The sequence below is a fragment of the Lytechinus pictus genome, chromosome 9 (genome assembly GCF_037042905.1).
Source record: "Lytechinus pictus isolate F3 Inbred chromosome 9, Lp3.0, whole genome shotgun sequence".
In the NCBI taxonomy this organism is placed as follows: domain Eukaryota; kingdom Metazoa; phylum Echinodermata; class Echinoidea; order Temnopleuroida; family Toxopneustidae; genus Lytechinus; species Lytechinus pictus.
The window spans coordinates 2,451,596-2,464,421 of NC_087253.1; the positions used below are offsets into that span (position 1 = coordinate 2,451,596).

General features: G+C 36.5%; 1 protein-coding gene across 5 annotated transcripts in view; it reads right to left on the minus strand.

Moving 5' to 3' along the window:
* Positions 1 to 2,851, minus strand: part of LOC129268442 (mediator of RNA polymerase II transcription subunit 25-like) — a 37,265-nt gene extending 34,414 nt beyond the window's left edge. For all 5 annotated transcript variants that reach the window (XM_064104470.1, XM_064104473.1, XM_064104472.1 and 2 more), the window contains exon 1: positions 2,653 to 2,851. In XM_064104470.1, the coding sequence (XP_063960540.1) occupies positions 2,653 to 2,829 (177 nt within the window). In that variant the 5' untranslated portion in view covers positions 2,830 to 2,851. The remainder of the gene's footprint in view (positions 1 to 2,652) is intronic.
* Positions 2,852 to 12,826: the final 9,975 nt, after the last annotated feature.

Consider the following 12,826-nt stretch of genomic DNA (forward strand, 5'->3'; position numbering starts at 1 on the left):
AGAACACACCAAATTGTCAAGAAATTTATGAATATACATCATATCTAGAATTTTTTGAACAAACGTGCCTTTTAAATGTTGACTTTGCTGGCTTTCCATAGTTACAATTGATTGTAAGATGGGGCCCAGAGATCTGTAAATCCCATAGACATTCACATGGACCAACTGGTTCAAGGGGGCAATGGGCTCATTCATAATGACAAGTCTGTTTATAGTCAGTTCAAGGCCCTACTCAAAACCTACCTGTTTGATAGATGATTTTAATACACAGTTGTGGGTTGGTCAATTGGAGGTGAACACAAGTTTCGATTATTAGACTAGTTCTATTTAATTGGGTCATCTTTTTAAAATAGTTTTTATCCAAGTACTGTATAAACCATAAACAGAACTCAGTGCACTTAGAAACACCCATAGTAAGCACTTTATAAATGTTATTTATTATATTATTATTACTATTATTATTATTTTATTACTAGTAGTAGTATCATTATTATCATTATTGACTTCTAAAATCAGCGCAGGGACCAATTGCTTCCAGTTGGCAACCTCTTAACCAACTGACAGCTGAATTCTGTAATGCACATTGATTATTAATAGGGATTATCCAATTACAGCAGGCAAATGGCTATAAAGCAATAGAAGAAGATAGATTAGGCTTGCTGTACCATATTAGAGAAAATTACCTTTTATACACCTACAAAAACACTAAAACACATCATAATAAAGATCTTCACTGGAAGCGCATGATCATAACATCAAAATAAAACAAACAGCCAAACTTACAATTTCTCCAGATATTACACAGGATTTGAAAGACATAGCTGAATAATCCTAGTATGCAGATTATATCCAATGATTAAAATGACAACTGAGAACATGTACTTGATTTCAACTGTCTAGCCCAATTCTTAACCACAACTAAAACCAAAACTACAAAAAGACAAAATAATTTCCAAATAAATGCAAGCAGGTATGCAAGATATATTAATAGACATATCAGTAATAAAATCACTTGGGAATGAGTTATATCACACAAACAGGATGTCCAGAGTACTGAATACAATAATACACTCAGGAAGAAATGTACATGGGGGAATTCCCTATTCAATGAAATGATATAGAGGTGAGCAAAAGTTACTTTTGGAAGTCTTACACTGTACTAACAAGCATTGCACAATTTGGAGAGTATTTCATGAAGTCCAGGGTCCCGTAACACGAAGGTTAGTGATTGATCGTAAGCTTGATTTTCATGATTGATTGTATATTGTAGTCAATGGAATCAATCGCAGAAAAATGTTCTTCGATCATTGCTATGTTTTTTTGTTACGGGCCCCTGGCCTTGTTATAGTGATTTCCACTACTAAATAGGTTCTCAACCAATTAGATGACAGTATCTTGGAAACCTACATGTAATACAGCCATCAGTGAGAATTACTGACAAATTGGATTATGAAATACCCCCCCCCCCCCTGCGATGGTACAAAAACTTGCAATGAGATAAAAGTGCGACTCAATAACAATACCTGGTGGGTGTTTCATAAAGCTGTTCGTAAAGTTACGAACCACTTTACGCATGACTGGAACATGTTCTTAGGTCATAACTCAATTACATATGGATATCACATAGCACAAGAAAAGGATCACCTGTCGTGCGTAAAGTCATTCGTATCTTACGAACAGATTTATGAAACACCACCCAGTGCACTTGCAAGACCACTACCGGGCTTACGAACAGATTTATGAAACACCACCCAGTGCACTTGCAAGACCACTACCGGGTAAATACTTTTCAAGTACCAGGAGGCTGTTTCATAGAGCTGTTTGTAAGTTAAGAGCGACTTTAAGAACGACTGGTGATTCTTTCTTACGCGCAAAACCATCGCTAATGAATATACCATTTGCCATAAGAAAGGATCACCAGTCATTCTTAAAGTCGCTCTTAACTTACGAACGGCTTTATGAAACACCCACCAGTACATGTACACAGGATGTACTACACCCACTTTGGAAAATTTACGACTAAAAGGAAACATATACATGTACACAAATTCCTTGTGTGGAAACATAAATGAAGACATTCCAACTGCACAAAATTGCAAATGTGCAAAAGTATAAACAACAAGTAGAGGAAGCGAATAAAGCCCCACGTTTGATAGATTTTATAAAGCAAATCCCATGTGGTTCTTCTCTGATCTAAGCATCAAAGTCTGTGTTCTATAGTGAGGTATGATAAAGCAATTTATGTAAATACATGTACAAATGTAGTCAAAATCCTAGAAAAAAAATTCCTTTCTAAGTCTATGCAGATAGACTTGGCAATACATACATAACATTTATAACAGATTTGATTCGCCAATTTTCCACATATGCTCAGTTATGTTATGAATTGGATTTCGCTTTGTTTTTTATGAATTTCAATTAATTTTTCAGACCGAGTTGTTTGTCCAGAAATATTACAAATTCCATGTTGGCCTGAATTCTGTAATTTTTGTTTTCTGTGTTGTAGAAAACATGGGACTCCACCATTTGCTATTTCTACAAGATGGAGAGTAAATTAACCCACTGAATACTGAATTCGGTGATTCCCGTAGGCTTTGTACAGGGATCTTCCGGTTCCAGTGGACAACGGGCTAAGAGACCGATTCATCTTACCTGGCCAGTGCCTTTAGCCGGTGGCTGTGCGGGGGTTACTGGGGTCTGCTGTGGCTGTGGTGTGGGTGTCTGTGACTGTTGCTGCGGTGGTTGCTGCTGTGGTTGTGGTGTTGCCTGTTGCTGGGCAGGTGGTGGGGAGAACAGTGGTTGCTGGCTGGGGCTGGGGACCGCACCCATTTGTCCTCCGGGGGTGCTAGATATTCCTGTAAAACACACAATGCAACGTACATCACATCATTGATTTCCTTCTGTTCATGAACATTGCATGAAGTATGAATGTCACTATACATTGTATTCCAGCTGGCAGAACAGAAATATTGAGTTAAAGTTAAATGCTTTCTCACACATCTGTTTCTCACTTAATCTGGTATTTTCCCCATTTACACTGTTGTTTTGCATTTTAATATGCTCAATTTCAAAATTCTGAGAGCAAGCCATTCTATATAAACTTGGACTTTCATTGTCAGTGTAGAACTCTCTTGCTCTATAGCAAACTTCTCAAAAATTTTCTGCAGCATAATTGACAAAAAAGTTGCTGACCATTTCGCTATATCTATCAAATCAACTTTGACCAATATATCACACATCAAGTTTAAAAAGACCACATATCAATGAAGATATCCATCTATCCCTTGGACAATACTAATCATTAATATTTTGGTGATTTATGATAATGAAGTGAGCCAATGAGTTCTACACCAGGCTAAAGTGAACTATACTGCTTCAGAAAAAATGGCTACATCCAATCCAGTCTGGCTGAAACGTGATAGTTTTTCGTCACTTTCACAGTGATTATTTAATTCCCATAAACCTTCTCTAAAACCTCTGTCATTTAAAACATAATTTTATGTAAATAGTAATTGACCTTTTGATCATATAATAATGGACTTTAATAGCTATCCATTGTTTTGTAACAAATAAATACATGTTTAGGTTGTTGGCCTGTGTGGTGTGAAGTACATATCAAGGATGTCAGAAAAGTTTTACCATCAGACCAAAAGATCATGAAAATGCTTTGAAACTCATTGCGGCATGAAACTCGGCAGAGCCCATTAGACACAGGGCTTTGTCTGAAGTCTAAATTTTTAGGGCTAAGGAACATTTATTATTCTTAACACAAATCGCAGAACAATCAGACTTTGACCCTGGCTGTCTCTTTAAAGTTTAAAAGATTTTTTGTTAGCATTTCACTGATATCATATACGTAGTTAAATGCATATGCATAATGCATACATAAATTATGTGTAGTCTTGAAGACAACCCTATTCCAGTGAGACCAAGTTTTGTACAGCACAAAGCATTTTGTTTGAGGAAAGTGGTCTGAATTTACAGTCTAAAGGGCAGTTACATACTACAGAACCTTCATTCAAATAAGTTGTATTTGGGCTAGACTTGTCTGAAGACCTGCTTGCTTATTAAAGTTTCAATCAAGGTCTGAGATTTTAGACTATTAAAGGGACTTGAGGACCCACGTGTTCAATATGCCGCGAAAGCTCAAGTGTACATGTACAGGGCTATAAACGACCCATAAGCTGTGTATCAGAGGAGCATACAGTTCAAGTACAGGAACACTAAGGTAAGCCAGTTACTAATCATCATGTATATATTTTTCTTTTTTTTATATAAAAATACCTAATAATTGAAAAAAATTTACTTAGGTTTCATTCCTAATTAATCAATCAGACCATTATATATGTTTATTATACAAATTTAAACAAAATAAGAGGTAGGAAATCAACTGGGTCTTGTTGATAAAGTAGTGGCCTTAATTTGTTATTCCCTTCCAATAACATTTGAAAGTAGGGGTTATGTCATTTTATTCAAATGAAAATCAAACCCATGAGACAATAAGAATGATTTAAAAACTTATTCTTTCAGCACATACACCTGACAACCTCTGTGAATCTGGGAGAATTATATTGAAGAGACATGGAACTCCTCATCACAATAGTCTGATGATCTTAAGCCAAGACTGTGAAAGGTCCACCACTGAATTTCTGTTCAGCAGACAATCTATGAATGGAAACATCTTGTGTTGAATGGATAACTTTCTCCCATCGAATGGATTGCATACATTTGTTCAATAGAGCATGACTTACTGTGTGAATGGAGAATATTGCTCATATAAACTCAAACATAACATTTCGTCACTGAAGGGAGATCATTCTCTCACTGAACATTGAAGATCTAGTTGAATGGATAACATTCTATCTTTAAACTGAAATCATCTTCTTCTGAAGGGAAAACTATCTCCCAATCAGCGGGTAGCATAATTTTGTTTATCTGAATTTTCTTGTCTCTGAATGGAGAATATCTCATTGAATGGAGATTTTATCAACAAATGAAGATCTTTTTGGTGAATTTATAATATCTTTCCACTGAACATAAAACCCTGCTTTCATTAATGGACAGCATCTATAAACTGACTGTACTCTTTATAAAAGGAGGACATCTTCTTGAATGGATAATCTTTTCTCTATGAATGAAATATTGTTGTTGAATATGTCAGTCATTCCTTCAATGAAATACATTTCTATCTTCATGCAAAACATCTTCCTTTTTAATGGATAACATTCTCTGTTTATAAAAAGTCATCCTTGGAGACATAACACCTTCATCTGTGGATGGAAAGTGCCACCATTTTATGACAACGTACATAATCTCTATCAAATAGAACACCGTCTCATTGAACGGAAAACATTCTTCTGGCAGAGAACACCTGTTCATCGGGTAAAGAACAACCTATTTGGACCAAGACCACTCGTTCTTTGGAAGGACAACACAAGCATATTGGAAACAGCATCTTTGACCAGGAATAGCTGCATCCATAGAGCTCTTTGGGCAGATGAAAAACAAAATCTTTAGTAAAACATCATCTCTTCAGAGATAAAATGATCGTTTTCTGATAGATAACATTATATTTTTGAGTAAAAAAAAAAGACATTTGTACATTCGCAGGCATTTGATTTTTGCAAATCAGTTGGGTTTTTTGTTTTCTTATTGTATGGTACTTCCGTAATTGTTCATTGTTCTTACTATATTAAAACATATTTAAGAATGTCTCCAAGATATCAAGTTAGATTGCCACACGAGCAAAGGAAATCTCTTCTTTTTGCTACAATACTGCTGAAGTTAATCCCAACTTTAGGTTTCCAAACAGTAAATGTACTAGAAGGTGAGGTTGCACAACTTTATTTTCCCTATCCATGTCACAGCGGAGACATTACATTAAGACATGGCTACAAAATACCATTCTATGGCTCTCCACATCGTGAAACCCAACCCATGCCTGAACACTTGAATCTAACCCTTCATAATGAAACTGTAAGTAGCAGATGCTTTCTGCATCTAACTTTTAGTCCCATCAAAAGAGATGATGAAGGGGCTTATATCTTGACAGCTTACATGAACGGCCATATTATAGAAGATACCAAAATCAGTTTAAGGGTTGACTATCTCCCTGGTAAGGCTTCCTGTTCTTCAAGTGAAGTGCACATTGAAGGGGAGTGGGTCAAGATGCATTGTAATGCTCCGGCAGGAAGTCTTCCTGGGCAAATTCTATGCTATCAAAATGGTATTAAGTTACCAAATCCAGAAAGAGAAGAGAATGATAGAGACTTAAGGGAAACCATATTGGCCAGAATGTCAGAGCCGGTATTCTGTTGTTCATCTAGCTTAGATAACAGTAGAGGTTGGTGTGAGTGTAATGATTCTAGTTATGATCCAAGCCAAGGGCTTCTCCCAACAAACCTGTCACACCCATGCTCTTCGTTTTCCAAAGACACACCTACTTCAACCAGACAAACCCCATTTATTTCTACACAGAACATAGCCTTGAAAGAATCATCACGTTCTTCCAAACCTCAACCAATATCTCATGCAAATATAATTGAAGTTAGGACAAATTTGACTATTTTGTGGACACTGTGTACATTGATTATCAACAACATGTTCATGAAGAGACTTTAAATACATTTTTTTTTTAAATAGCAAATTTCCAAGTTTTTGTCAAGAAAAGAAGAAAGAATTTAGGTCACAATATAGATGATTTATTAGCGATCCTCTTGAACATTTTTGAAAAACCGTCACTATAAGCACAAAAAAAGTGTGGCCTGAAGTTAAGTAAACTCCCAACATGGACAGATTTAAGAATAATGATAATTCATATTTAATTAGCTTGATCTAAAACCTTGTAATTTTAATTTAATTATATATTTTAACATGACAGTCAAGAGCCACTTTTCATAATTTTATGTTGGCAAAATCAGGCCTAAAGAACAATCAAAAAAAGAAAAAAAAAGTTATAACTGGTTAAACACTGATTGAGCTACCTGTACATTACATATTTATCATATTATAAATAACTAACTAAATACCACTAAGTTTCTGAATAAACTGCAGCAGGAGAAACAGCCCATACATGTGCTGAAAATATAATTTACCGTTACTTCCCCCCCCCAAAAAAAAAAAATAGTTTATGAATTTTAGAATTTAGAAATAACAAGTTTGTAAAGTCTTCCTAAATGGTAGCGATTTATACATATTTGCAAAAAAAGCATGGATGCTTGTAAGTTGTAAGCAAGCAACTAGAGGACCAATGGCTACAGGTTCTCTCAGAGGGACCTATGAGGATTTAAATGGCTTACAAAGGGCACTAGCCCACCAAGTGGGGATCAAACCCAGGTCAACCGAATACGAATGAAGGATTAAATCTTTATAAGAAAACTCAATTCATACTTCTGATGTGTTACATATACTTCAGGGTTTTTTTAGTTTGTAATATTGTTATGTAGTATGTATGTAACTTCATGTTATCCTTTCAGTCATTCACCTTCACTTGTTTACAAACTCCCCCAATGTCATCTAAGAATTCCTAAACCCCCAGTATCATTTAACTCCTAAACCTTGACCATAAAAATACCAACCCTCAGTGACGTCAGCTAACTTCAAGGAACAAAAGTTCTAAGTAGTATGACTCACACTTCCAGCCCCAGTCACTTGCACAGAGCATCACCACACCCCTTATACCAGAGAAAGTTTGATAGACAGTTACCTATAGACCAATCAGATCAAGTTTAGATCACTCCCACCTTAAATTGTTACACCCCCAAAACTAATGATATACATATTAAGACTTCTTGATCATTAGAGGATATAGAATACAGAAGAATACTAGACCAACACTCATCCACATAGACTTGGATGTCCATCGAATATTAATTTAACTTCACAATCTCAATCTGATACTTCTAAATTATTTTATATTCATCGTCTCCTATTATATCTGATTTTTTCAAGTACTTCGAACTGTAGCTGAATATTGATAATTAAATACTTTGTGATTTGAACTGTATAACTTTCTCAAAAGTTTCTTCATTACGCTTCCCTTCTTATAATTACCGATCCCAACACGACAATATGTTAAGTTTAGAATACAGTCCTTTTAGCTGTTGAATAACATCAATGTGCTTAAATATCAATTGGCCAAAGCTGAGGGGGTAATGTATTTTTGTCCTTAAAATTAATACTTTACTGGTGTAAGAAAATTGAACTTTACACTATAGATCAATAAATAAGGTCTTAAAGCAAGAACTGTGTGTATTTGCATATCTACAAATTTATGTGTTATAGTACAGATTCAAAGTTCATGATGTCTGTAATATTTGTTTTCATCTAACGACCAATGAAATCTGATATAAATCAAGTGCATTACCGTTTATTTTCAAATGTGTAACAACTCCACAAAACATACACTGTATCCAGGCTAACATGTACCTCAGAGAATGCTTAGGACATCCCTTGGTATCAACTTAAATGTCGATGGCTTATACAAATCTAACACATGCCTGTACAAAAAGGTAAGGTCTGTAACTTTTTTAAGCAACAATTCTTTGTGTTAAAATATTTTTGAATTACATGTAGATGCCTTTCATGTTTAACTATCATTAAAAAAAATTACTATCAAAAGAGTGACTTGACAAACTCTCTAAACATGGGGGGGGCAATGCTTACATTTTGAAGAAATATTGAAAAAATTTTATTCATCTTCTGCTAGTTCAGAAAATTCTAATAGCTTTTTTGGGACACAAAATTGCCTGGGATATCTGAATTGTTACTCATTTTATTGACAGAGCTTTAATAAAAACATCATCTAATTTCCAACTGAGCAACAGCCTTCAGACTAAATTATCAAGAATAGAATTAGCTGTGAATTGTGAAATTCAAACCTAGTGAACCCCTGGCTTCAAGTACAGATTTATGACTTGACACATATGAAAAAAAAAACACTGAGCATTACAAAGACAGACTGGAGGAAGAGGTAGTCCTTACGAACAGGTACATGTATACAGATTAAATCCGGGAATTTGAGGAGATAATTTTATCATAATTTTATAAAACTATCTGACGATACATGTTCTTTTTGTTCCTCTTGAGCAATACAATTAAGGATGTACTTTCCTTTCCCTCTCCTTTTTCTAGATTATTCTCAATACAAATGGCAAATGCCAGGAAGATAGTTACATTTTTCCTCGTACTAGTCAACATATTTACTCCAAGCGAGATGGCAAAAGTTCATGTAAATGAAGGAGAAAGCATAGAACTTAATTTTCCCTATCCATGCAGCTCTTCAGAGATCACACTGCAGCATGGAAATGGTTCTCCATTCTACAGCTGTCAAAGTTCAGACGCCCATTCCCAGTCTGGGAATAGGAAGATTATCATCCAAAAGGAAAGTGAAAATTGCATCCTCAATTTGGAAATAGATCCAGTTCAACGGAATGATGAGGGTACCTTCATTCTTGCCGTTTATGAGACTGGGAAAAAGACCCCAGATCTTCACAGAATTGGTCTACGCGTTGCTTATCCTCCAGGGAAAGCCTCCTGTATAGTAAGCAATGACTATGATGATTGGGAATGGGTCTCATTGCGATGTTCAGCTCCGGAAGGGACTAAGCCAGGTCAGATCTTGTGTTACCAAGAAGGTCTAAGACAACCTCATTTGACTAACCCACAATATAAGGCGGTGCTGCACCATCCCGAGTTTGCTCAATCTCGAGATTTTAGCCCGATCAGCCCTCTTCGCGATTAATCTCGAGATTCATGAAACCCCGTCTGCACCATCCCACGAGGAGCTATATCTGCTCGAGCGAGGCAACAAGCCCGATATTCCGGGCATGCGCACTTTCGGATCTTGGAGTTTCAACGGCCCGCGCTTTTGAATAACTTCCCGCGATATGCAAGCAATGAACTCCTTTCATTAGTACTTTCGCCGAATTCATCCGGTGTTATGCAACAATCCTTTCAGCTCAGCGAGTGAAGAAGTGATGTATTCTTCGTGAAATATGATGGCGGAGTAGGAGGCAACGACAGAGAGAGAGAGAGAGAGGGAGAAGGAGGAAAGAAATGCTATTTGCTCACATTTTGCGAAGGAATAAGACAACACTGCTGTCAGTGTTGTTATTGAATATGACCATCGTCGATGCGATGAGCGCCTCCCCCTTCGGTCTGGTCTCTCCCGGGGTCTCTCCCAAAATCCATTCACTGGTGGGGACACCGTCGTTGCTTATGAACGCTATTCGCATGTATAAAGTTGACTTTCGCACGTGTTTATGTTTTGACCAAGGCGGAAGTGGAACGCGAATTGCATTATGGACTGACGTCATGAATAAATTACCCCGAGTCCAATCTCGAGTGCGTCTGCACCGACGAATTAGCGGGATAATTCGTAAAATAGCGCGCTATTTTGCAAATAAACCCGAGTTGACTTGGGATTGCAATCTCGAGATTAATCCTACGAACTAGCGCGATAATTGCGTCTGCACCGCCAACTATCTCGAGATTTTTCAGATCGGGATAATTTGCCGGATCAGAAATAGCGCGCTAATTTGAAACTTCGGGATGGTGCAGACGGCCCTATAGTAGACAATCTTTCAGTCAGGTCATGTTGGTGAGGTCAGTTGGTTTGGTCTACTGTTGTTCTTCCCTAGCGCAATTCACAAAGGATAAGTGTTCGTGTAAAGATTTTGCTTGGGACCCGGTGGAAAAGAGATCCCTAAGAAATGCACCTGACCCGTGCCCTACCACTACAGCTACTGACAGAACTATAAAATGGTCAACAGAAACCACTTCCCTGGATGACAGGGACAATACTATTTTACCGGCTCAAAGTAAAGGCTTTGTAATAACAGAAACTAGTAAATTAAACAGTAATATATTTGATCTATCAGTTAGCTTAATAATGGGTTCCATAACCATTGGAATTCTTATCCTGAATACAATATTCACAATTAAAATTATCTTTAAACTAAAAACACACAAAATAATATCGTATAATAATAATAATAATAATAATAATAATGCAGTTCTTGTATAGCGCATATCACAATATGTCATAACGTCCCTATGCACTTCCAAATGACTTGGACATTATTATTACCCTGGCTTTAGCCCCGCAGCCTATTACAGTGCGGTGGCATTTCAAGGAATAAATTCCTGTCAGGTACCCATTCACCTCACCTGGGTTGAGTGCAGCACAATGTGGATGAATTTCTTGCTGAAGGAAATTACGCCATGGCTGGGATTCAAACCCACGACTCTCTGTTTCAAAGTGAGAAGACTAATCCACTGGGCCAGAATGCTCCACGTGTAATGATTTGAATACATTTCTAGGAAAAATATAGGAATATTCCCACAAAGATGCCTTTTTAAATTTGTCATCTGATAAATTGTCTTATAAAAAGAGATGCCTTCATTTAATTGTCTTCAAAGGGAGCCATGTTTGGAGTGGAGATTTCATGTGGGAATCACAGGCCCATAGGAACTTGGTTTGAGCCCGGGGGGGGGGGGGGGGCCCACATACATTGACGAGTGATACCATGCGCGACCAAAAAAACACGTAAAAAGGATGTCTTTTTCAAGATAGGGCACGTTATGTACGTAACGTAATAAGGGTGTCAAAAACACTAAAATAATGAAAAAAGGGTATCTATTTTGCTGGGAAAGCTACGTATTTAGGGCCACAATTTGCTGGGATGATAAAACAAAATTAGAATGTACATGTATAGAGTGGTGCATGTGTAAAGGTAAAACGGACGACCGACGGACCGGTGACAACAATAGAATATCGCCGTGTACATGTTTAGGGGTTCATTTCAGGGAATTCTTGCCAAGAGTATCGTTATGTTTCCAATACTTGTTAGGGTAGGTCTTCACAGGCCAATACGTGTTAAGGGATGCATTTTCAGAATATGGAAAATATGTGTATAGGGTGCTTTTTGAGACCTCATGGTCGCGCATGGTATCCACTCATCAATGGAAGTGGTCGCTTGTAAAAATTGTGCAGATTATTTTCGGAGTTTGTGAAGGCAATTTTTATTGAATTATCCGCATTACTCTTAGGCGGCTAATTGGAGGATGGGTTTATGAAAGGGGTATAAATTTGCTCTCCTCTTCCCTGGCCACCAACTGATGCACTGGGCAAACTGCTATCAAATATTGCATGTACCTGTATAATTTTTATGTCATTTTATGTAATGTTTGGTATTGCTTTTTAATCTTGAATATGTTTGAAGTGCCAAATAAATGAATAAATAAATAAATGTAAATAAACAAGTATAAAATTGATATTTCATCCCAAATACATGTAAGACTTGAATAATAGATTTATGGCACTTTAAGGCTTCGCTCTCCCTATCTCTATGCAAATGAGGTAGGCCCATTTTGTCAAACACTCACTACAGTATATATAAACTTCTATTATTTCTTGTTGGATTTGATAACAAAGACATACATGTAATGATAAAGATGACAATTATGATACATGTTCCATGAAGATTCATACCAAATTCAAGAAATAAGAAAAAAAATCCCTCCCTCATTTGTATACAACCCATATCCCTTCATTTACAAGTGCAAATACATGCAAACAGAACTTGAAAATGTCAATATCTTTTGTATTCTACATCCACTTTCAATTAAAATTGTCAGTATTATACTTTTTTCTCTATATATGATCAACTCTTTATTGGAATCAAATTGAACTATGATTTTGACATGTTATACATTTAAAACAAATGTTTGGAAGCTGATCACTGATCAGTATCACAATTTATTTTAAAAAATGAAGAGTCCCATAAATGATGGCACAAAAAGGAGAGAAGGGAGAGAGCAAACA